The following is a 26,950-nucleotide window of genomic DNA, read 5'->3' on the forward strand; positions in this document are numbered from 1 at the left end:
CTCTGGAGCACTCTATAAGCCTCCTAAAGGCTATCATGCCCTTTTTTTTTTGACAAAAAAAACGGTCTCATTTTGGCAAAAAAACCAAGCCATTTTTTGCTCCCCCCCCCCCGGAGCACTCTACAAGCCTCTTAAAGACCCTTTTTAAAAAAAAAACAGGCCCGTTTTCGCAAAAAATGGGCTGTTTGGGGGGGTTTGCAGAATGCAAAAAGCTTTGTTTTAATTTGCCTCTTCAAAACCTTGGTGCGTCTTATACTCTGAAAAATACGGTAAGACCCTGTCTTATTATCAGGAAAACACGGTAGCATCATCCAACTGAGATTCGTATACGATTTACAAGTTTTCGCTTGATGGTTTCATTTCTGTCTCCTTAGTCAATACTGTTCCCCACAAGGCGCAATAGCAGGGCCAGCTTCTCCAGCTTCAAAAGCCCAACCGTCGAAGGAGGCTCCGATGCTGATAGTGAGCACAGCACCTTTGAAGAAAACGGAAGCCGGAACGGTTCCTATTTTGTTGTACGCAGCCATAGCGAACGTCGCAGCAGCAACATTAGTCAGACCATGTTTCCAATGAATGGGAAGATGCAGAGCAGTGTGGACTGCAATGGGGTGGTTTCCTTGGTAGGAGGACCACCTGTGCTCCTGTCGCCTACAGGACAGCTTCTCCCAGAGGTGATAATAGATAAAGCAACTACCGATGACAGTGTAAGGAAGATTTGAGTAGCCTAGGCATGATGGAATCCAAATCCCGAATGCCTCTGCATCTTGGAAATGCTTTCGATGTTGCCCCTCTCCAGGGTTATAACACTGGGCTACCCAAAAATAAATGGTCTGACTTCTGCTGCATGTATTTGCAAGCACCATACACACAGTGCAATTTAAAAGAAAACAAGATTAAAATTAATTTAAATACAAAGGGGTTTATTGCCATGCTTATCTTTAATTTATGCTGAGCAAATAATACCTTCTCCTTCATTGCTCCTTTATCTTTGATTTGCTCCTGTTCATCCTTGCCTAAAAAATCCATTATGTACTTTGTTTCTAGAAGTGTCCCCATGGACTTTAGAGCCTCTCCAAAAACAGCTGTTTAACGTGATTTCTTTAATGTACAAAAAGGGTGAAATTCCACTCCAACTTTATTTGTTTGTAGTAAACTTTTCTTGATCTTACCTCTTTATCTGGGTCTCCTACTTTTGGGGATGCAACGCTGGCCACACAATGTGGTAGGACGCAGTGGTTAGAATGCAATATTGCAGGTGAGCTTTGCCCGCAGTCTGGAGTTCGATCCTGACAGGCTCAAGGTTGACTCAGCCTTTCATCCTTCTGAGGTTTGTAAAATGACCCAGACAATGTGCTGACTCTGTAAACCGCTTAGAGAGGGCTGTATAAAGCACTATGAAGCAGTATATAAGTTTAAGTGCTATTGCTATTTCTATTGCTACTCAATCCCCCTCCCCCCCAATTGTGCACCTCTATTTAACTCTCTTTCATTGCCAGAGTTCTTCTATCTCTTTAATTCTTCTATCTTCTGTCTCTTTAATTCTCCCACTGGTATCTCTCATTGCCTTTCCTTAACAAGAATGCACTTTTGTCACCATAGAGAGTAAGGTATTCTATGCTCTGGCTACAAGGCCAACATTCTTCCATGCTCTGTGGCACTTCAGCCTAGTAAGACCAATTCCTGAGACAGCAGGTCTCTTAGACACTGTTTTTTGCACACACACACAAAAAGGCACAAAGGGCACCAGTAAATCTTACTGCCTACACTAAGCTTGCATATTGGAATGCTCATGGATATTTTTTTTGTGGATGTGCATCTCTACATAGATAGACATAAATTTTAAATTTGTGTGGAGCTGCACAAATTAAAACTCGGGTAATATGATTGGGTAGGGATATGGTGGCTAAGACGCTGAGCTTGTCGATAAGAAGGTTGGCAGTACAGCAGACGGAGTGAGCTCCCGTTACTTGTCCCAGCTTCTGCCAACCTAGCAGTTTGAAAGCATGTAAAAATGCAAGTAGAAAAATAGAGACCACTTTGGTGGGAAGGTAACAGCGTTCTGTGCACTTTGGGTGTTTAGTCATGGTGGCCATATGACCACGGAGACATCTTCAGACAGTGCTGGCTCTTCGGCTTAGAAACAGATTGTTATTGATTTTTTAAACAATTGTTCACAATGGATTGAAGGCCTGGAGGAGCACTGGCTCAAAAACATAATGCTGTTTGCTGAAATGACTTTTGTTGCATGACCTAATTTTTCTTTCTGGATTCCCAAGTGAAAGGTGTCAGGTTATCTGAACATAAAATGAATTATTCTAACCTCGAGTAAGAATTTTCATGCTTTGATTTACATATATCGTGTTTGTGTCTTGGAAATAAGATATAATCTAATATTCACAATCATTTCAATTGTAAGTGTTACAGTTCTACAGAAAATAAGACTCGTATTCACCAGAACATAGAAGACAATGGGACTAAGGCAATGAGATAGCAATGGCATAGTGTTGAGTGAGGCCACTCAATTGGGCAATATTTTAACTTTTTTCATTTTCTTTACTTAATATTTGTCTATGTGCCATCAGCATTTCTAGAAACCAAAACCTACCTTACATTATAGGTTTTTTTATATATACTCCATTTCAAAATAGCAGGAAACTATGCCAACAGATTCTACTTGAACCAAAGAAGATCTGCAAAACTAAATTTTAAAAAATGTGCTGCACGAGGCTATAGATCAGGGTTGTCAAACTCACAGTCCATGGGCCAGATGGGTCATGCGCTGACCACACCCATGCCCGGTTTAGCGAAGCAGGAAGTCCCAATACGTCACATGACACTGCTGTGATGACACAAGTTTGACACCCCTGCTATAGATTGATCCCTGGTAAAATCTGGGTCAAGAACCTAATCCGTAATCCTGATCCAAGCACGACTTTGGGAAACTTGAAATGTAGTTTCAATTATTATAGAAGAGAGATATTCAAAATAACATACACAATTTGCACATGAGCCCTCAAGAACTCCTGAGATGCAAGCCTGCTCATGGGACATTTCTAAGCTAAAAGGCTAAAATGGCCTGTTGTAGAGGTGCAGGGTTAGTTAGTTATATATAACAAGCATAAAATACATTCTATGGTTGACTTATGTTTAATCTTAAGAAGTACAGAAAGATTCAGGTGCATGTGCAGTACCATGAACTTCCTGAAGTTAGTTGTGTTGGGTTATATTACTAGTATACATCTCCATAATCATGTTGATAATTTAGTCTTCTTACTTCACTGTAGCCTACTACTTCTGAGATGGAAAACAAAAAGAGGCGATCCAGTTCTTTTCAGATATCGATGGATTTGCTAGAAGACCCCACCATAAGGGAAAGAGCAATGAGCATAGCAAGCATTATCACAAACACAATGGAAGGTGGGTCTCTGTGTATAGCTGTGTGCCTAGCCTAGTAAATCGGCTACCGTGTTTCCCCGAAAATAAGACAGAGCCTTATTTTCTTTTGACCAGCCCCCAAATGTTGCTTGGGCCTTCTTAACGGGAGGGGGGAGCTTATTTGTTTGGGGTTGCCGGGTGGCTGCTGTCTTGTGAGCGGGTGCCCGAAGAGCGGGGCACAGTCTCAGGGGCAAATGGCTGTGTTGCGCTGTCGCCGCCATGAGGTGACCACGTTCATGAGCAGCTGCCCGGCAACCCCCCTTTTTAGCCGGGCAGAGTGCCACTCACTGACGCAGTAATATCCCAAAGGCGCTAAGCTGCGTGGTGCTCTGTCCGCTGGAAAGAGAGGTTGTGCGAGCACCTGTTCTGCCTCCAGATCGCATGCCTCCCAGCCTCACCATGCCTAGCTGTCCCTGCAAGGCCGTGCCAGGGCGCTGCCACTGCTGTGGCCCCACTGCTGCTGGCGCTGCAGCCCTGCTGCCACCACCTCCGCCATGCTCCAACCATAACTGCCTTCCAAACTCTGGAGATCTGCTGTCGAGTCTTCCAGCAGCGGCCGCTCTGGGACTATGCTCTATGGTTGTGGTGGTGCCCTGGCCCAGCCCTGCAGGGAGAGCTGGGCATGGTGAGGCTGGGAGGCATGCGAGCTGGAGGCAGAACAAGTTCTCGCACAACCTCTCTTTCCAGCCAGGCAGAGCGCCACGCGACTTAGCGCCTTTGGGATATTACTGGGTTGCTGAGTGGTGCTCTGTCCAGCTGGAAAGGGGCGTTGCCGGGTGGGTGCTCATTAGAGCAGCTCCCGGGCAACCCCCCGCTCCAGCTGGGCACAGCGCCACCCACCAACCTAGCGGTATCCCAAAGGCTTCAATGTGTGCGCCTTTGCCTCCCCGGCTCTTATGGCTTGCGCCTTGGGTTATTGCTAGGTTGGTGAGTGGTGCTCTTCCTGGCTGGAGCGGGGGGGGGGATTGTCTAGGGGATTATTATTGGGGGAGGGCGTATATTTTTGCCCACAGGAAAAATATGGCATCGCCTTATCAGGACATGTCGTAATTTGAGGGAAACATGGTATTAAACTTTGGTTTACTTTCCTGTTATGTATATTAGCTTTATAAAACTAATGAGACACTAATCAAGTTTTTTTTTTTAAAATCCTGTGCTTTATTAGGCTTTGCAGAGTTTCGGAATCAATAGACAAAATGTAATTCAGGATGTGCATAACACCTGTAAAACATTAAAAAACACTCCATTTTCTTGAAGAGTGGGTCTTTGTGGGTCTGCTGATATGCCATCATTGCAAAAAGTGTATCTGGCTTTAGGTGTTCCTGGCTGGTGCTACAGATTTAGGTGGAAGCAATTAAGAATTGCTGATTTGGACCATTCACGATCCAAAGCTAATTGGAGTGTTAAACTCGATTTATTAGAAGGCCGAAATAGGGTTGTGTTTGATCTCGGGGGGCGGGGGGTATGGCCAGCTTGACATCACTAGTATCAGGGGAGCCTGCGGTGGCTCGAGCGCTCTGCCAGTGAAAATGGGCTCCCAAGCTCCATTTTTGGCTGTGATGGCCTCTGGCAACCCTCTCCTAGCGAAAATGCACATGGCTCTCCTGAGCTCCATTTCGGCTGGCAAAGACACTGCAGGCCGGTCCTTCACTGTTTCAAGGGTGGCCCTGCAGGCCAGATCTAAGCACCCAAGGAGCAGATCTGGCCTGCAGGCCTTGAGTTTGACACTCCTGATCTAATGTGTCAAACAATTCACTTGGGTGGGCCTGAAATCCCTCTCATGCATCCTTCAGTGTGTTTTAGGAGAATCAATCAAACTATCTCATGTTTCTCAAGGTAGCTTTTTTTTTCTTAATAGTATATGTGAACTTTGTTTGCTTGTTTGGTTATAATATGCTGCCCACAAATAAAGTGACTCTGGGCAGTTTACAAAATGATAAGCCGTTAAAACTGGTAGTGTCCAGCGCCAGGGAAATCAGGAGATTTCAGGCAGTTCAAATGAATATAAAGATTTATTGCAAGTTCAAGCTTTCTACAAGAATATGAGCTATTAATGGAAAGTAGAGGGAGTTAAGAAAGGCATTCAAGATGGGGCTGGCCTTAAATCTCTTGTAGGCACGCAGGAACTCATGACTGATGACGTGTTTGACCCCTCTCTCCAGCTCAGTCATCTCCTACAGGCAAGACTTAAATTAGAACGAAAATCAAGAAGATGGATAGATTGAGAGTGAAGTCCTCCCTCTTAAGTATACTGATATTGGAAAAAAAGTAGTACACTGGATGTGTTTATAGAAGATTTTTTTCAAGTACTAGAATAAACCGTGACAAAGCCTTAATTAACACCTAATTTTAATTTAGGTATCTTGTTATAGTAAGGAAGAAACAGAGGGTGGAACAAATTCTACACACCACTTTGTTTGAATGGAAGTTACAATTAGATCAATACACAGTTCTCCATATGCATCTGAGAGCCCTACCTCATTGTCCTCTGATATGGCTGCAGCTGAGCAATGAGGTACAGGTCATAGAGTCTCCAAGTGGGACATGATGGTGCTATCATGTTCCCAGTCATCATGCTTGAGATAGATGGTGCAGAGTGGTTTTTTTATATACAGTTTTGGGATGTGCCTGTTCCTGTTGAAAGAGGCTCCACTCACAAGTGACTGACACAGAATCATGCCCTGATCATGTCCTGGGTTGGACTACTGTAATGAGTTCTACATGGGGCTATTGTTGAAGAGTATCTGGAAATTTCAGCTGGTGCAAAATATGGTGGCTTGATGTGCGGCCCTAGAATGGCACATGGCACATCTTTGCTCTGTAAGTTTCATTGGTACCAGTTTGCTTACAGTACAATTCATGATGTTGATTTTGAAGCCCTTCATGGCATGGGGCCAGGTTAATTAAAGGACCACCTTCACCCGGTTACATCTGCCATCTGTGAAAGAGGTTTATTTAGTGTGACCCAAGAGATGGCCTTTTCTGCTGTGATGCCCGTTCTGTGAAACACCACCCCCACCCCCTCACCTCTGAGGTGAGATTGGCCCCTTCCTTGATATCCTTCCATATGTCCCTCAAAACATGGCTACTTAAGGATCTCAAGGAAATGATGGTCTAAAAAAATGGTTGCAGCATTTTTTTTGTCTATTTAATAAATACTAATATTGCCTGATGTATTTTTAATTGTAATTGTTTTAATATCTTGATGGTACAGTAGTTTGTTTTTTTAAATGGTGCACTTCTTACAGTTGCTTTTCTGTGTGATGGAAATAAATACATAAAATATCCACCACTTCATTTTCTGTCTTACCAATTGTTACAATATCTGTGAAATAGGTTTGCCCTTTTAAGTAGCAGTATTTGAAATGTGCTATGACGGAAAATTCATAGAAATGAACCTGCAAATCAGATTTTAATGACGTTCTTTTCTAATGAATGTAAATCATGAAATCAGTATAAGGTGGTTTTTTTAAATGTTTTCAATTCCTTCAGAACTTGAAGAATCAAGACAGAAATGTCCACCATGCTGGTATAAGTTTGCCCACAAGTACTTGATTTGGAATTGTTCTGATAGGTGGTTACAAATAAAGAAAATTATTCATTTAATTGTGATGGATCCATTTGTTGATCTTGGAATTACTATCTGCATTATTTTAAATACACTCTTCATGAGCATGGAACATTATCCAATTGACGACTCCTTCAGTAGCATTCTTAAAAATGGAAATCTGGTAAGTCAAATAATGATAAATATAAATTATCTTATAATTCATAAAACTGCTAAATTCTAAGGAAGCTTTCCAAACATGATCTCTCTAAACTTTTTGAAAATATAAATCTGAGCCAGACATCAGTGCCTCTTTAGCAGGAATCATCAATAGAGCAAATATTGTTTTTTCCACTACAATAATGAAATCCTTCCTGAGATTAAATTTCGAGTCTATTTTATGGAATATGTGTTTCCCATTGCCCATTCCTTTTTTTTCACAATTATAGTTACAACCTTAGGACTGTGGAGGGAGTGCTGTTCTAATTGAAAATTGTGGAAGTTACACATCTAGGAGGCTACTTTTGTATGATTGAAAGTTGTTAATGTTATCTTCAACAAACCTTTCCATGGTTCATACCCTGTGCTTTGATGTAAGTTCTCCTGTACTTCAGCTCTTTTAAAATTATGTCAAGCCATGGCTTTCCTCAGTTGGAGCTGGAGCACAAATGAGATTTAAACATTTTTTCCCCCACTGTATTTCAAGTATTGTTTCTTGACCTGTATGCCTACAAACAACAAAATAATACATGATGTTTTTATGGGAATGAATAACTTGTTGCATTCTACATTTAGGTTTTCACTGGAATCTTCACTGCAGAGATGGTCCTCAAAATAGTTGCTATGGATCCTTATTATTATTTCCAAGAAGGCTGGAATATTTTTGATAGCATCATTGTCACCTTGAGTTTAATGGAGCTGGGCCTTCAAAATGTGGAGGGATTGTCAGTCTTAAGATCTTTCAGACTGGTAAATATCTGACCTGCAGAGGGATATTTTTCCCCCAGCATAGCTGCAATTTTTCTTAGGATAAAGATACCTGCAGATTAGCTAACTTAAGCAGGAAGACCTAATATCTTTGGAATTGACAGACTCCATTTATCCTATTTGGAGATTGTTATAATAGAGCAGAAGTTTTATATTAGAAAAGCCAAACTAGGATTTTAGAACCTACCAAGATCTTCATTAGAGTTTTTGCAAACACTTGGATGGAATATACATATATAAAATTATTTTCTTATAGGGAAACAGGCTTATTTGATGCAGTGTCATTATATAGTCTGCTGGGTTCTGATTAGGCAGGCCTGTCAAACTGGCAGCCCGCTGGCTGGATGTGTCACATGTAAGCCACGCCTCCCCCCAACTCCTCAAAGGCAAAAAAATATTGCAATCCATCACATGACATGATACCCATGTGATTAGGGGAGAATGAAAACTCCCTGTTTAGGATGTGCATTTTGGATGAAGCAACCCCCTTCCCCCTAAAAATCCCCTTCATCTGGAATAAGTTGAAAATATTGGAGGGATCTACAGTATACTCAGAAGAAAGCATTTTAGCCACTCTTACTAGAATAGAAAACCTATGTGGAATATGCAGGTACTCACTTACTTTCTCCACTGGTTTGCAAATGTGAGTGCACGTGCTCACTCTTGCACATGCACCATCCACGCATGCGCTTGGTCTTCTGTGCATGCGCTTTGGCTTGAAAAGGTGTATAAATAGGATGGCATAGAGCCAAGGCAGGTGGACAGGCCCAACCACGATTTCCACTACCAGTTCAGGCGAACCGGTCGGCTGAATACCACTTCTGAGAATATGTAATGTAGAGAGAGAGATCACTATTCTGTTTCCAGCATTAATAGCATCTAGCTACATGGGCTCTAACAATAGAGAACATAAGTAACCTCTGTGGTAGGCAGGTGTTTGGTATAGGAAAGGCAGATTAAAAGGAAGCAGAATGAGAAGCTTTGTATTTCCCAGAAAGAGTTCCCTGAAGAAATGCCTAGGCCATTCTGGAATTGATTACAGCCTGGATTTCACAAGCATTCAGACGGATTAGCAGCAAGCCCCTTCAGTTACAAGGCTGCCAAGTGTATGGCTTACTTCCCTATACACAAACACACACTATATATTTTCTCCTCATCCTTGAGAAGGAAAGAAAACATAGTTCATTATCTCCATAGCATTCATAAAATACCTCCAAAACAAAGTTGCAAAAATTGCTGCATTCACATTACAGGACAATGGTTTATGTTGCTAGGGGAAGCACAGAAGTAAGGGCAGAAGCCAGACAGAGGAGCAGGGACATTGAAGGAACTCTTCCTATCTGTTTTCCTGCTCTATTGACAGCAGCAGCAGCTATTGGAAGGAATGGCAACTTTCTGAAATAGCTACTACTGTGTTTCCCTGAAAATAAGACAGGGTCTTATTTTCTTTTGGCTCCCGAAATAAGTGCTTGGCCTTATTTTCAGGGAGGTCCTATTATTTTTGAGCTGCAGGAGGCGGTGAGCAGGTTCACCTCATGGCTACTGCTGTGTTGCAATATTTTCACACAGGGCTTATTTTCGGGGAAGGGCTTATTCTAGTGCATACACTCAAAAGCCCGATTTGACTTATTATCCGGGAGGTCTTATTTTCAGGGAAACGGTAGAAACCAATGAAATAAAAAACAGTTTGGATTGTTGGCATGTTCTGTTGTCTCCTTCAGCCAAAGCAGAAATTGTCACAGAGGCAGCAAGATCCATGGCCAAATGGGAGCCTGTGTGGGGCAGTCCTGCAAATCACTGACCTGCCTCAGAGTCCTCCTGCAAGGGAGTAATGTGTTTCCAAGAGGAACACTTGATAGATCATCTCGATCTGGCTTCAGCCTTGATTCAGCAGCAGGCTGACTCTACAATGGCGGTTCTATGTAAGGGCACAAACTCTACAAAAAGATTTAGCAATAGCAATAGCAGTTAGACTTATATACCACTTCATAGGGCTTTCAGCCCTCTCTAAGCGGTTTACAGAGTCAGCATATCGCCCCCAACAACAATCCGGGTCCTCATTTCACCCACCTCGGAAGGATGGAAGGCTGAGTCAACCTTGAGCCAGTGAGATTAGAACCGCTGAACTGCAGATAACAGTCCGCTGAAGTGGCCTGCAGTACTGCACCCTAACCACTGCGCCACCTCGGCTTTAACAATCATTTTGATGCCGTGGTGAGGAAGGTCTTTGGATGAAACCTTAGTTTTCCCTCCAAAAATTGCTACCGGTAAAGAGAGAATATTGGATGATTTGGGTGGGTTTTTTTTTAAAGCATTAATATATTTTCTCAGTTTCCCCTTCGGGGAAAAGGGCAGCATATAAATGCAATAAATTCAATTCAGTTCAATTCGTGCTAGCAATCAGATGCACATCAACAATTTTTTAAAAAGCGAGTCTAGGAAAACTGGAACATGTATTTGGTTTGGCAATTGTTACTTAAAGAAGTCTGTGTTTTCAGAACTGTAACTAAAGCCCATTGTTCAGTATGTAACACATGTAAGTAGAGTAGGGCACACCGTCCTCACCCACTCCCACTGTGGAATATTTTCTTTATTTTGTGTTTATTTCAACTACAGGTTTTGGTAAAATGGGGTTCACTTTTATGGTGACATAGAAGCAGAGTTCTGATTTGTTATTTTTTGAAAGTGGATTGGAGAATTTTAAAGTATTCTGAGAGTCAATTAACAATAAGAACGACAAAACCAACAAAATCCCACTGCTGACAATTGACAGATTTGCAATCTGAGAGGGTTTGCGATGTCATAAAAGGGTATCAGAGGAATGAAAAAAATTCATAGGCTACACATTTACAGCTAATAGTGGATCTGATGGTTCTCTGCATTTTAGCCAGCCTGTACCAATTCCTCATTTATATAAATTATATACATTTTTCTTACATATGAATTCTTCATTACTGTTTTCAGCTTCGAGTGTTCAAACTGGCAAAGTCTTGGCCAACTCTAAACATGCTAATAAAGATCATTGGGAACTCAGTTGGAGCTTTAGGAAACTTGACCTTGGTACTCGCTATCATTGTCTTCATATTTGCTGTGGTTGGTATGCAGCTGTTTGGTAAAAACTATGACATGTGTAAATGCAAAATTTCAGAAGACTGTACACTTCCACGCTGGCACATGAATGACTTTTTCCACTCATTCTTGATTGTGTTCCGAGTTCTTTGTGGAGAATGGATAGAAACCATGTGGGACTGTATGGAGGTTTCAGGTCAACCCCTTTGCCTGACAGTTTTTATGATGGTGATGGTGATTGGAAACCTTGTGGTAAGTAACTATGGAGATTCTCACTTATTCAGCTCATGGTTGTCCGAAATGTGCTTTTCAAAAGGCAACTGGACTTCCTTTGTTTTGTTTTTTTCTTTGAAGACGTTTTGCTTCTTAGCCAAGAAGCTTCTTCAGAGCTGATAAAAACAGTCTTCAAGGAAAAAACAAAAAAAGTCCAGTTGCCTTTTGAAAAGCACCTGGTGATAAGTATTTGTAGACACTGTTGTATACAGCTGTTATGGGATTGTTTCTACTGTGTTGTCTGATACTATACAACTCTTATTGTTGATGAGGTCAGCTAATTACCGTATTTTTTGGAGTATAAAGACGCACCAAGATTTTGACGAGGCAAATTAAAAAAAAAAGTTTTTGCACTCTGCAGACCTCCCAAAAATGGCTCCTTTTTTGTGAAAACAGGCCCAGTGCTCCTGGGGGTGGGGGCGAAAACGAGCAAAAACAGTCCATTTTTCACAAAAGGGGCCCATTTTTTTCAAAAAATGGCATGCATAGTCTTTAGGAGGCTTATAGAGGCACTTCAGATAGTCACTCACGCCCTCATAACCTCAAGACTGGACTACTGTAATGCGCTTTACATGGGGCTGCCCTTGAAAAGTGTTCGAAGACTTCAGCTAGTCCAGAATGCAGCCGCGCGAGCGATTGTGGGTGCACCTAGGTACACCCACGTTACACCTATCCTCCACGAGCTGCACTGGCTGCCCATTGGTCTCCGGACTCGCTTCAAGGTGCTAGTTGTTACTTATAAAGCCCTACATGGCATCGGACCTGGGTACCTGAGAGACCACCTCCTGCCAATTACCTCCCAAAGACCAATTCGATCGCACAGGCTTGGCCTTCTCCGGGTTCCATCTGCCAGCCAATGCTGGCTGGCAACCCCCCGAGGGAGAGCCTTCTCTGTTGCTGCTCCGGCCCTCTGGAACGAGCTCCCCGTGGAGATCCGGACCCTTACTACCCTCCCGGCCTTCCGTAAAGCTACTAAGTCCTGGTTGTTCCGGCAGGCTGGGGGCTGTTAAAGCTCCCAGCCCCGTCTTAATTGTGACTGTTGTGGATTTTAAAATTGTTTGAATTGTCTTATTTATTCCCTCCCCTGTTTATTGTGAGCCGCCCGGAGTCCTTCGGGAGTGAGCGGCATACAAAACCAATAAACTCAACTCAAGTCCTGGGGGCTGGGGGGTGCAAAATTGAACAAAAAAATGGCCTGTTTTCCACTCATTTCTGCCCTCCCCAGCCCCCAGGAGCACTGTAAAAGCCTCCTAAAGGCTATGCACGGCCATTTTGGTGAAGAGGGCAGGGTTTCTGGAGGCAAAAAAATGCTGAATTCAGTGTATAAGACGCACCCAGATTTTCAGCTTCTTTTTTGAGGGAAAAAGGTGTGTCTTATACTCCGAAAAATACAGTAGTTTTGTTGAGAAAACTACTGTCACACATTCCCACCAAAATTTAGAATCCATGAGAGCTACTAAGAATACCCTTTTCAAATGTCTTTTGAATAATCAGAAAGTTACAGGGAATTTCAAAGATCCTTCTACAGGTAGTCTTTCCTACATCTTTCCACAATTGAGCCCAAAATTCATGTTGCTAAGTGAGAAATTTGTTAAGTGAGTTTCGCCCCATTTTACAACTTTTCTTGCTGCATTTCTTAAATGAATCTCTGCAGTTGTTAAATTAGTAACATAGTTGTTAAGTGAATCTGGTTTCCCCATTAGCTTTACTTGTCAAAAGATCGCAAGAGGGGATTACATGATCCCAGGACATTGCAACGGTCATAAATTGAATCAGTTATCAAGCATCTGAATGCAAATCAAGTGACTGAGGGGATGCTGCAAAGGTCGTAAGGGTGAAAAATCACTTTTTTTTAGTGCTGTTGTAACTTCTGCAATTTTAGATAGCTGTCACAGTCTTAAAGTGCTGTGATGGGCACAGGATCGATTCTGGCATAATGCTAAACTTAAAAGTCTATGCATCTCAAATTCAAATATTGTACCTTCGATTTCCTCTATTGTAATTGCAAAAATATGGTGGGCAGTCTTCTTTTTGTTTCAAGTAATTAAATTGCACATTTACAGGCTTCATAAACAAAGCAAGAATATTCTATTACTTGCCTAAAATATTACTACTATGCTATGTTTTAACTATCCATAGTTTGCAGTACAGACATAATTTGAATTTGAATTTACTTTATTTGTATGCTGCCCTTTTCCCTGAAAGGGACTCAGGGCGGCTGAGGGACTCAGGGCGGTAGTATAGACATAAATTTAATTATTGTGGTTAATTTCAACAGGAAGGGAAACTTGTGATCTCAGAGAAGAAAGTGTGCAAATGTTTTAGAAAATACATTGGCTCAAAAAGTCACCTGTGGATAGAGAGAGAGAAAGATTCCCAACGTATCTCGCTTGGACTGTATTAGCAGACCTGTATTCTAGTTATATGTTTGTGTTGCTTCAGTTCTTTTCATCACACAGATTCTCCTTGCTTTTTTTTTCTAGAAGTTAATTTGTTATTTTCCAACCATTATACCATCCTGTTCTATCTTCAAAAACAGTGCTGATCTGGTGTTACCAACCAGCTAATTTACATCCTATTATAGAATTTTTTTTTAATGGATTGATCTACTATGACCTATTCTGGTTAAAGACTCCCCTCCCTCCCCCCCACTCACAAATCCTGCAAGCAAATTTGATTTCATGTCTGCCAAAGTTGAAAACCTAGTATCAGCAATTGTTTTTTTTTTGTTTTTTTTACTATGATCAGAAACTAAAAGGTGAATGCATGCAATTGGTAGAAAGTCAAAACAATAAGTCAAAATGATTAACTAGAGAGGGGGGGAAATCTAATTAATTTATTTCCATACTCCATCCTCCAGCTTCTAAACCTCTTCCTGGCATTATTATTGAGTTCTTTCAGTTCAGACAGCCTTGCTGCTCCAGAGCAGGAAACTGAAGCAAATAATCTACAGATTGCTATATCAAGAATTCAGAGGGGAATAAATTACATAAAGAGGAAGATATGTGAATTTGTGCAAATTGTTTTTTTGCAAAGATGCAAGGCCACTTCTGGATTAAGTGCAGCTGATCAACAAAACGATAAGAAAGATCAGTGCATTCCCAACCATACCATAGTGGAGATCAACCAAACTTTTGGCTATCAGAGGCCTAGAATGACTACCAGCTGCGTGGACAACACTGATCACATGTCATTCATAAACAACCCAAATCTTACTGTGACTGTACCGATAGCAGTGGGAGAGTCTGATTTTGAACATTTCAACACAGAGGAACTTACCAGCATATCCGAAGTTGAAGAAACCAAAGAAGTAAGACATTATTTTATACAGTAATACTGTTTTATATGTTTGAGTTGTTTTTCGGTGTATACCATAGTGCCATTAGTTTTCTATGACTTAAATCTGTTAAAGGATTCTTAATTTTTCAATAAAGTGAAATCTCTTTTTTATTGGACTAATTGGGAGAGGTGCTGTTCATGTACGGCCAGTAGAATTGAAAAAGCGTTGCAGCAATTTACTTCATTTGTTTAATGATATGAGTACACAAATGGCATAAATAACTGGAGAAATTTTGTCTAGTGGTTATGAATTCTGTTGTGTCAAAAGCTGGTACGTTAGGGTTTCATTGAAATTACTGTTTTTATCTACATAATAATATTGACTTGTGATCATTAAACAGTGATAACCTAATTATCTTGTGATCATGTAGTACAAGACTATGCATGGTATGTGTCCTTTCATTCACAAAATGGCACCTAACATGTATCTGCATATTGTTAAGTGCACATGACAGATAAAATATAATGTATCTGCAAAGAGTTGAATGAAGTACAGATTTCACACAGTCTGAAAATTAGGGCGGAGATGCTGTGTGGAGCATTCTTCAGAATTGAAGAATTCTGTCAACATGCTGTTCTTGAATCTATAAACTTCAAATCAATGTCTGGATTAGGTTCATCAAGGTGACTCATTTTGGTAGGTTCAAGATGTCCCTCTAAAGGGGAAAAAAAGGAAATATGACAGGCCCCAAAAGGAAAACTCACAGGAAAACTCAGACTTCTAGTGGCACTTGGCTTAGAAGATTACTTTAGTTCAGAAATTTTTTAGTTTGATAAGGCAAGTAATTCTCCCAGGATAATTCAAACAATCTGAAACTAGCTGTGTATTCAAAAGATTTATCATGTCTGAAATTAAAATATATTGCAGTTAAATCATTAAAAAAGAGTCAAGTACAATTTTTAATAGGCAAAAAGTATGTGTGGAAAAGATTTTGGCTTTCTATAGTATAGGGAGACCACAATATCTGAAGTCTGACTTCTCATAATGGATTTTCATAGAAACCGCAGTAACATTTAAACTTTTTTTTTCAGCCCAAATACTAGGACAATGATGGCGAACCTTATTTTCCTTGGGTGCCAAAAGTGCTGACATCCATAATCCAATGCCCCCCTACAGGTCCCGCCCCCTGCTCATGATAGCCTCCTGGAACAAAAAACGGGGCACAGGAGGAGGAGGCCCGCATCCCACTACCACCTACGCATGCAACCTCCCCACTCCCACTATATAATTACAATTCACCTGAAAATCAGCTGGCCAGCAGGAGGCATGCACGCATGCACAGTGGAGCTGATCTGGGCGATGGCTCACGTGCCTGCAGAGATGGCTCCATGTGGAGCCTGTGGCACACGTGCCATAGGTTCGGCATCACGGATCTAAGAAATATATCTTTAACAAAATGCTGAAATGGGCTATGACTTGACTTAATAAATGGATGAATATAAAATGCTGTTGTGTTTGAAGTAGGAACTAGTCAACATTTTGAAAATAGTTAGACGCATGGCCCCGTTGAGGTTAGTGTTAACCGAAGTAACACTAATTACAATAACAATCAGGTAATAATATTTTATTTATTTAGATTTATATTCCTTCAGGAACTCAAACTGATCTGCCTACCGTATTTTTCAGAGTATAAAACTCACCAAGGTTTTGAAGAGGCAAATTAAAAAAAAAGTAGGTAGGTAGATAGAGGGATAGAGAGGGAGAGAAAGAAAGAGAGAGAAATACAGTAGGTAGGTAGGAGAGAGAATAGGTAGGTAGGTAGATAAAGGGATAGAGAGAGAGAAATAGAGAGAGATAGAGAGATGGAGAAATACAGTAGGTAGGGAGGGAGAGAGAGTGTGTGTAGGTAGATAGGTAGAGGAATAGAGAGAAATAGAAAGACAGTAGCTAGTTAGGGAGAGAGAGTAGGTAGGTAGGTGGGTAGATAGAGGGGGAGAGAGAGAGGGTAGATAGGTAGGTAGGTAGAGGGATAGCGAGAGAGAAATAGAGAGAAATACAGTAGATAGGTAGGGAGAGGGAGAGAGTAGGTAGGTAGGTAGATAGAGGGATAGAGAGAGAGAGAGAGAGAGAGAGAGAGGTGTATTTATCCATGTGCCGAAGAAGGAAATCGCTGACAATCTGCAGCACCTTAAGACTTTGTTTCTGCTGGCACAGCACTTGATCAATGTAATTCTCATCAATCAGTTAATGAGCTTTCCTAAAGGAAAAAAAAAGTTTTTGCTGTCTGCAAACCTCCTCAAAAACAGCCAAAAAAATTGCATGCATAGCCTTATGGAGGCTTATAGAGTGCTGCTGGGGGGGACAAAAAAGGGCCAGTTTTTCACTTATTTCTGCCCTTCCCAGCCCCCAGAAGCTCTCTGAAAGCCTCCATAAGGGTGTGCTATTTTGGTGAAGGGGGCGGGGTTTCGGGAGGCAAAAAATGATGTATTCAGTGTATAAGACGCACCCAGATTTTCAGCGTTTTTGAGGAAAAGAGGTTCGTGTTATACTCTGAAAAATACAGTAGGTATCTTTTCTCCCTCACAATGGTCTTGTGGAATAGAGACTAATCATATGTCACCCTGTGAGCTTCCATGGTTAAGGATGGATTTGAACTTAGATCTTCCCAAACTAATGGGGAGATTGTATTATGGAAGTAGGATTTTGCCCTAGTGTGGAAAGGCGGGCAGCTAATAAATTTTACAAATAAATAAATAAATACCAGGTGTCTTTTCCTCCATAAGTAGGCCTTCCTCGTTCTCCCAAGAATTTTGAGCACGGGATGTTATTATTCACCTTCACTTCTCTATTTGTGCACATAAATAGTATCCTGTCCTCCAAGTAGAGAAGCATCTTCATTGTTTATCAGTTGTTGGCAAACCCTGAATGCTGCAGGAGATGAGGCTAGTTGAGGTTGGAGCCAAAAAACGCCATTTCCCTTTTCTCCCTCTTTCTGCCAACCCCTTTCTTTTTATCTAACCATCTAGCAAACTGTTAAAGGAGGGCCACTTTATTCTTGCCAAAAGCCTGTTAATGAACAGAATTTATTTTCAATTTAGGTCAAGTGCCACTTGATGTTCTAGTACTATACATTATCTTCTCCTGCTGAACTAGTTTCAGTCACAAAGGGCACTTGATACCAACATGATTATGAGAGTAAGGGGCAGAGAATAAGGTACAAGAGAACAGTGGATGAACAATTTTATTTTATTTTATTTTTTGCTCCAAATTGAAAAGCTTTCGACAAACACAGACAAACTTTTCTTAAGACTTTGTTAGATTAATGGAAACAATTCAGCTTCAGATCAAATTTTATTCACATTATTGCTTTTGCTTATTGTGATTAAGATTGTGAATATCATCTTTGTATAATATATGGTTCAATATCCAACTTTAGAGATGCACAGGAAAAGAAGGGAATTGAAGGTTACTGCGAGTTATCCTACATGTCTAATATAATGAACGTATTTTATTTATGTATTCATTATTATTTTGATAAATAACTCAAGGCAACTAACATACCTCACACTCACTTCTATTTTTCCCAGTTCTGTTTATTAAGCAGTTAAAATCCCACAGCATCCATGTGAGTTTGCTGGAGTGTCCCAAAGTTGCATAACTGACTTTCTCTTTCCTTATCCTACAAGAGTTTTTCAAAAGGAAAATTTCCACCCTGTACAAAAGTGTAATGCACAGATTCATCTATTTGGAATTGACTTGTTCTGGACTGACATACGTTTTCCTGGATTTGCTCTGTGGAGGTTTCCACAGCTGCCAGTATTCCTTTTTGTTGATAATTGTATCAAAGTCTTTAATAAACATAGTAAAACTTTTTAATATTTAAATTTTACAAAACACATGAACGTTGACACAAGCTAATCAAGTACAGAAACAGCAAATAAAGAAGAAGAAAAGCAAAAGTGCAGAAAGAAAGAATTTTAAAAAATAGAATTTTTCAATTTGCTTTATAGCAAATATGAATATGTTTAAAAATTCTCTATTGCTATATGATTATAAAAAAGTAATAAACATAGTAAAAATGAATGTAAACTAAAATAGAAGAAAGAAAGTCCAAACGGTGCAGAATAAAGAAGAGAAAAAAGGCAACAAATACAATAATGAAGTGTTTCCAACCAAGAATAAGCTAGCATGCTAACTTTTCACCGTCTTTTAAAGTTACAAAAAAAACCAAAAACCCTATCATCTTCCTATAGCCTAACTTTTGTAAGCAAACCCAATCTAGAAATCGTCACCTTTTCAATTCCAATTCAGCAAAAAATCCATTAGGGACTTTTGCCAGAAAATCAAATAAATAGTTTATCCCTGGTCAAATAGTCCAACTTCGTATTCTTTCTTTTTCCCTCTGCAAATCTTGACTTTTAAATAATTCCTATGGCATTTCAGGATTTGATATTTCATCACTCTTTGGATTTAAAAGGAGTCATCAAAGGTTTTACCAGCCTACATTGTAAATCCCATTGTAGGAAGTTAGCACCCACCCCTCTCCTAGAAGAATGAAATATTCTAGGAAATATTAAAAAGGCAGATTATGTTTCCCTGGATGAGAAAAGGAGAAACATGTTTTAAAGACAAAGCAACTCCTTGCCCCCTCCTTCAGCTCCAGGGTGATGGGATTAAGACATGGCCCTTAGGACATGACAGGATTAGCCCTCTACCCATCTCACCACATGGCACCTGGGAAGATTACAGCATCCAGCAAGGCTCAACCAAGCCTGGGACACAGACAGTCTACAAAGTTAGGTAAGACCCCTGCCCCCTGGGAGTCTGACAATGTATCCAATGGGATATATTTCTTACACAGGAACAGGAAGCTCAACAGTGTATAAATCTCTCTCTCTCTCTCACCCATGTGTTTTTTTCCCCGGGACTTCAAGCCATGTGGTCCTGTCTACCATTAAAACCATCTTTCCAAATAGCCACCATTATATTCAGTGTCTTTTTCCCACTTGGAACTGAACTCAGATGGACATTTCTTCCAACACCGTGAAGAGGCACTGTCCAGGATTTCTTGTCAGAGCTATTTCATGCCCAGATTTTCTTGATTTGCCTTTGGTCTTCCTATTTTAATAATCTCGATTTTATTCTCTTCCATTCCCTGACTCTATAATGTCTGGGGGAGGGGGTGGCTCTGTATCTTCCAAAGGTTTATCCAATTAAAATTGTATCCTTACAGAAATATTAGTTATTAATATTTCAGTCCATATTTCACAAACTTCCTTACAGATAAGATAAAATTATAATTGGCTTAGCCACTTTAGCCTGGTCTTTTAGTTCCCTCTAGTGTCCATTTGCAGGCTTCATCGAGCCTCAATTTCTAATTTGGGTTTTAGTTCCATTTCAATCATTTTCCCTAAGTATATTGAATAAATTATATACTTATATTTCAAATCGTACAGCAAAAATAATCAAGATTCCAAATCTCTCTAGTCTCCCACTCCATCTAAAACTTTATTAAATCCTCTTTTTCTTTTTGCTTTTTGCCATTACTTCTGCTTTTTTGTATATAATTTTAAATTCTTTAATCTCTGTTTAAAATTTCTTAAATCCAAATAAGGTAAAACTTACCAGGTTTCAAATTAAGCTCCCTGCTTTGAAGATCTCTAATATTCATAAAATGGTTAAATTGAACAATTCCAAATTGAAAGTTCTGCTGACTTAGTGTCCTTATGAAAGGCTCCACTGCTGAAAGGAGCAAAGATGTTGTCTCCCTCAGCTCCTGGTGCTCAAACCTGTGGGAGATATATTTTTTATGATCCCCTAGAAAGAAGCTGCCATTCAGAGCACTCATGGTGATCTCTCTATCTCTTCCCCAGAGAGATTGGAAGGCCTCATCTACAGGCTCATCTTTAGTTATTCACAGTAATTGTCATCTCTCCTTATTCGCCCAGGTGTCTTCAGTCAGGCATGGCTCATACCAGAAGCCACAGCAAGCAATATTCCTAATGTGTACTTTAAAAAAATTGAGTGTTTATTCACTTGCTATGTTTGTCCTACTTTTCACAGATTTTTTTCTTTGAATATTGTAGTAGAAGCATTTGAAGCCATGTTCATCACATTTACTGAAACAGAAACCAATTATTTGTGTCTTCAATCCTGTTTCCTATCATTCTTACTTCTCACAGGACTTAAATCAAGCAGGATCAATCAAGAATGCACCTCTAGTGCTTTTAAACAAGGCAGATCATCCTGTGTCACCTCTTTTGAACAGGTTGTCTTAGCAAATCTACATGTTCCATGTTGAATAACACTTGACTGGCATGCATGCTAATAATCGGTTTACAATATCTGCCATTTCCATCCATTGCAAATGAATAGAAACATGTATGAATTGATCTAGTATTTGAGTCATGTGACTTGCATTACAGCATGATCAATGATCAATATTCACCATGTCTGACTATTGTTACATAGCATCTTAATGCATGGTCTATGGTCTTTTCTATAGGAAGTGAACTACTGAACATAACATAATTGAATATTACAATCTTAAAATTCTAATGTGATATTTAATTTTCTATTACCGGTATATTCACTGGAGCTTTTTTTTTAAGTTGAAGATTTTTTTTGCTTAGCCTTAGAGTAGAAAACAATAAATTGCATACAGATTATGATGGTACGAATTAAAGTTTTTGTCCATAAACCACTCAAGGTTTGCTAAGATGTGCTAAGATGTCTGCTTTATTAATTTGGAACTTTAAGGATTGTTTTGCCTTGGACTCTGATTTAATTCTACATGATACTTGGAATGCTGACATTTATAACATGATTGCTACATGTATAAGTGACTGTCCTGCTGCCTTTTGAGGAAACAATTAGGTCTTTTGATAAGTATAAAACAATACTAACAATACTAACAATGACTAACTATAACTACAACTATTACTATAGGTATTAAGAGGAAAACCCATCCTGAAAAGTATCTGAGGTAATTCCATCTTCAATCATAACCTAGAAAAAAAAGTCAAATTCTCTAATTTTTATTAGAATTCTGGGTTCATAACTCAGAATCTTTAGGTGGCCTGCTCAGGCATAGCCTCTCACAGCATCCCAGCTTCATCTACCAATGTTATGGCATTACAGAGGTATCACTCAAGCACTTGTATTATTTCTATCATCCTTGATGCCCTCCCTTTCACTTTCCCCATGCTTTCCTTTCTCCAGTCCTGGCTTGCCTCACTCTCTCTCTCACCACCCCGCCCCACTCCCCAATCCTCTGCCTTTCTTGACACTTCCCTTAGCTGCCCAACTACAGCAAGGAACTTGTGTAAAAGGTGGAGAACACGTTTTCACAGTTCTTGTTGAACCATTAAATTCTTCCTTCTCTTCTAACTCTATCTCTCCTTGCTGGCCTGATGAACTCCATTTCATAGTATTTTTGAAATTGGATTTCCTGATTCCTGTGAGTTCAGGAAACAGACACAGTTCCACACTATTATTATTATTCCCCAAACATAGAACAGGCTTGGCTTCTGGCTTTTTCCACTGAGCAGGGAGATTATTACAACTGATGATCTTCTGGGATTGATATAAGATGGCATAGTCAATCACAAATCTATGTCTGATCCAGGGATGGAAAGCTCCAGGATATATGTGCAGGGTACCACACTCAATTTAAAGGGAAAAAGGCAGGGCCTAGTGAGAAGCTGACTCGTGAATGATGAGGAGGAAAAATAGTATAATGGGGAAAGAAGAGCTGGGATGAGGAAAGGTTGAAAAGAGGGTGAAATAAGAACTTTATCGCTCTGAAATGGCACCATTCAGACCCATTCTCAAATGTTTTGCTGAAAAACAGAAAAGTGACTAAGGTTGAAGGAAAAAGAGGAAGATGGGAGTAACTATTTATTAAACAACAATTAAAAACAATCTGAGTTTATCTAGCATGATAGAAAATCTAGCTACTTAAAAGTTTTCTGTTACCTTTGTTTTATAATCCAGTTCAGAATGAATATGTCCACTCCAGTCATTGTTGTAACATTTGGTGTAAGAAAAATGTCCATATTAGAATGATGGAAGCAAAAACATTACCGCTCAGCCCACAATAATAAAGAAAGTGATATATGATTATTTTAACATAGACACAATGCTTATAACCTCTTGTTGTGAGTGCTTTGCAATTCTTATATTGCATCATCAAATCATTTGTGTAACAGGCAAGGAACTGAATATAAGTGTCTTGTATTCAGAGCAGTTTATCTGCTCTTTAGTCGTCTGAATGGCAGAGTTTCCATTTCCTCAGAAAGTAGCATAAGATTAAATAATATGCAGAGGAGGGATTGTTATAATAGCAATAGCACTTAGACTTATATATTGCTTCATAGTGCTTTTACAGCCCCCTCTAAGCGGTTTACAGAATCAGCCTATTGCCCCCAACAATCTGGGTCTTCACCTCACCCACCTCGGAAGGATGGAAGGCTGAGTCAACCTTGAGCCTGGTGAGATTTGAACTGCCAAATTTCAGGCAGCTGGCAGGCAGCAGAAGTAGTCTGAAATACCGCACTCTAACCATTGCGCCACCTTGTTTCTAATGAATCATTTGGGGGGGGGACTATTGACCAAGTTGGCCTCCCCATTGTCTCCACACTTCTACATATAAGCACCCTTTTTGGAATCGACAATGCCATAGAAACTTACCTCAGTTCAGACAACCAGCTGATAGGCTTTCTCCAAGTGTTGACTCTGGTAGCATTCTTCCCCAGCCAAGATGAGAGAAAATGTTCCTATGACAACTTTTGTTCTGGCACGATCTACCTGCAGAGATCCGGACCCTTACTACTCTCCTGGCCTTCCGTAAAGCCGTCAAGACCTGGCTGTTCCGGCAGGCCTGTGGCTGTTGATTGATATCCAGCCCCGCTTAGATGGAATGGGTGACATGAATTTTAATACTGTATTTTTATTTTTTTTATCTCTATTTTTTAAAATTAAATGTTTCTTGTCTATTGTGAGCCGCCTAGAGTCCCTTTGGGAGTGGGCGGCATACAAATTCTAATAAACTTGAAACTTGAAACTGGCCATCAGTGATTAGGACAAGTATTGGCAAAAATGACAGCGAACATTCGAATGCAGCCTTGTGCCATAGGTGTTCAAACTCCAGTGGTTCTCATTAGGAGAGCATAGACTGTATATTTGAATATCTAGTCTGTAGTTTGTTTCTCACCCAGGTAATTATAGGAAGACAATTTCAAGGAAGAGCATGTAGCTGGATGATGCAGTTACTTTCTCTTCCTTGTGAAATGTCAGTGCGTGGGTTGGATAATGCAGCCCAGTGAAGCTGTGGCAGATAAACAGTCATGTGTTATAAATAAATATTTTGTTTTCATTCACAGTATACTTGTGGGCTTCCTTTTTAAAAAAAAAGAAGAAGAAGGGGGAACTGAATGAAAAACAAAATAGATGTATAAATGCATGTATTTTTATTTTAAAGAATAAAATAAAAATATATTTTATTCTGTATCTTTTATTTTGTATTTTTCCAATTGAAAAAGGGAAAATTGGATTGCAGCAATATTGGTCTGAATGATCCTATATTGTTTTAAATATGCTTTCATTGTTCATTATATTCATCCAGCTGTGTTGCGTTGAACTCATTTCAGATGTTATACTATATGGTGATAACATTACAACAGATTGGAAAATACCATTACCAAAACTAATTTGCTTTATTTTGGAAACTCATATATGTCGATTGTTTATCCAGTTTGTATCAGTTCCGTCCTTGCCCAGAACGCTACATTAAATCACATTTACATTTGTGATGATGTTTTCAAGATTGGTAGATATCAAATCAATATAGTCACAATCTGATTTTTTCCCCCAGGAACAATCTGGATATCTTTATCTATATGTGTACCAAAATAACAAATAGTTTTAAAATGTGCTGAAATGACACATTTGTGCTTCAACAAGAAAGAATCCAAAACAAGGCTATTGGAATGCAATTTATTTGTTATCTTTCACTGTAGTGATTTCAGTATTGCCTTGGCCATGTTGAAAAAAATGATTTATCACCTGTGACACTTGTTCAGTATTTTAGCACCATTTTTCCTAGTTCGGCTGAATTTCAGTTAAACAAAATGTTTCCATGATAAGAAGTGGCAAACTGACCTTACAATATGTAAATGCACCTACAGCAGACAGGATGGTGGTGATAAAAATATGCCATTTTTATCACCAACTTTGCTCAGGTAGCTGCTCCATGTCATATATTAATCTGAAATGTCCATTAGTTATTATGAGTAGCTTGAGCCTTCAGCAGATAACAGGAGATATACTGTATATGAGGAAGAGCTGAATGTAAATCCAAATCATTGACTGAGATATAACTGTTCTTTTAAAGGGATTGTGACTGACAGAATGGAACATTTATTGATGACTATAACACAACTCTCCAGATTGATGCCAACACTTTTTTAAAAGCAGTGAAGGCATGGGGGAGGATCTATCTTTGTGTCTAGTTGTTTTGGCATACAGTGACGTACAGGAGTATCCTGAGGGGGATCAGTTGAAGCAGGTTATGTCCAGGATGTGAGGGGGTCTGTAGATATTTTCCCAGCCATCTTTCTGGTTCGTGCAATATAAAGATCCTCAATGGAAGGCTGGTTGCGATTGTTTTTTCTGCAGTCCTAACTATTTGTTGAAGTCTGTACCAGAGGTGGGTTCCTACCTATTCGATCCGATTTGGCCAGCAAAATTTTTCAGGCACCGAACCGGTATAATGGCGGTCGGAATCCACCCCTGGTCTGTACCTGTCCTGCTTGGTTGCTGTGCCAAACCAGAGAGTCATTGAGGTACAAATGACAGAGTCAATAATTCCTCTGAGTCGACACAGGAAGAATGTTCTTCGTTGTCCCTTTTAATGATGGTTCTAACGTTAGGTATTCATTTCGAGTCTATAGAACCAAGAAATTTGAAGGACTCTACTGTTGATATTGTGTTGCCTATTATTGTAAGATGGGGGTGTCAAACCCACGGCTCACAGGCTGGATGTGTCACATGCTTGCCATGCCCGGTTTAGTGAAGGGGGAAAGTCGCGATATGTCACGTGATGACATCATGATGACGCAAATTTGGCACCCCTGTTGTAAGAGGTGGTAGAACAGGAGAGAGTAGGTCCTCTTCAACTTTGAAATCATCTTATCCCTGAAAAGTATCACAATTGCATGCTTAACTTCCATTCAGAATAAATATTGTTTTATTTTAAAATGCCTTGTGGAATCTTATTTGCAGAAAACAAGTCTATGCAGCTCTACTGAAGGTAGCACAATTATTTTCGCATCTGTGGGAGACAAAGAATCTGATGCTGCAGCAAAAGGCCCACCACAACCAAAACCTTGTTTTACTGATGGTATGTATCAAAGGGACCAACTTTATTGTGATGATCGAGCGTATTCATTGTGAATTTATTTTGGGAAATTTGCAAATGATTGCCATTTTCAGCCCTTGCTTTCAACCAAAATGTACTTTGTTAATCTGTATATGATACCACCAGTAATTTTTATCTGAATCTGCAGTTTGTAATTATCTTTGTACTGCTGTGGACCTTGATTTATTTTTGCTGATAGTTACTGAAAGATTATGTGTCAGTCATTTATTATGGAATCAATTTCTTGGCCTCTGAAGAAGGAAAAAAGCAAGTTTATGAAGGACTCAGACTTTAGTCCACTTGTGATGTAACTGGTGGTAACTTTTGGAATTAGAAAATGAGAATTCAGTTGCAGACAGTTTTTTACTTGCCAGGATATGGATAGTAAATTTGCTGTTTGGAGACTGCAAAGGAAGAACTTTACTGTAGATTCATTTTCTTTGTATTATTAAGCAGATGGCAAAAAAGATTGGGGAGATGTTTTAGTCAATGGAAAAAAAAGTAGAGAAAGTATGAAAAGTTGCCCTAGAAATATATTTAGTTACTGTTGGTTTAACCTGGATAAGGAAGAAATAACCAACCTCTTGAAGAGGTAGTAGTAACAATGATAGTGTAAGTGGAGAGGCATGTTTCTAGACGCTACAGGTGCAAGAAAAGTATGTGAACCCCTTGGGATTATGTGGAGTTTTGCATGAATTGGTCATAAAATGTGCTCTGAACTTCATCTAAGTCACAACAATAGAAAAACACAGTCTGCTGAAAATAATACTACACAAACATTAGATGTTGCCATGGTTTAATTGCACATAACATGTAAACATTCACAGTGCAGGGAGGAAAAAGTATGTTGAACCGTTGGACTTAATAACTGGTTGAACCTCCTTTGGCAGCAATAACCTCAACCAAATGTTTCCTGTATTTGCAAATCAGACCTGCACAA

General features: G+C 39.8%; 1 protein-coding gene across 2 annotated transcripts in view; it reads left to right on the forward strand.

The window, feature by feature from the left end:
* The window catches only part of LOC106541401 (sodium channel protein type 2 subunit alpha), a 66,450-nt gene that overhangs the window by 22,161 nt on the left and 17,339 nt on the right, over positions 1-26,950 (forward strand). Inside the window, exons 11-17 of one of the 2 annotated variants that reach the window (XM_087709530.1) lie at positions 375-704; positions 3,285-3,417; positions 6,928-7,166; positions 7,778-7,951; positions 10,934-11,290; positions 14,172-14,621; positions 25,875-25,992. In XM_087709530.1, the coding sequence (XP_087565656.1) occupies positions 375-704; positions 3,285-3,417; positions 6,928-7,166; positions 7,778-7,951; positions 10,934-11,290; positions 14,172-14,621; positions 25,875-25,992 (1,801 nt within the window). The remainder of the gene's footprint in view (positions 1-374; positions 705-3,284; positions 3,418-6,927; positions 7,167-7,777; positions 7,952-10,933; positions 11,291-14,171; positions 14,622-25,874; positions 25,993-26,950) is intronic. The other variant, XM_087709539.1, reaches the window with a different exon arrangement.

Source organism: Thamnophis sirtalis, unplaced genomic scaffold, assembly GCF_051295495.1.
Source record: "Thamnophis sirtalis isolate CommonGarterSnake01/CBP01778 unplaced genomic scaffold, rThaSir2_p1.2 scaffold_1, whole genome shotgun sequence".
Lineage (NCBI taxonomy): Eukaryota > Metazoa > Chordata > Lepidosauria > Squamata > Natricidae > Thamnophis > Thamnophis sirtalis.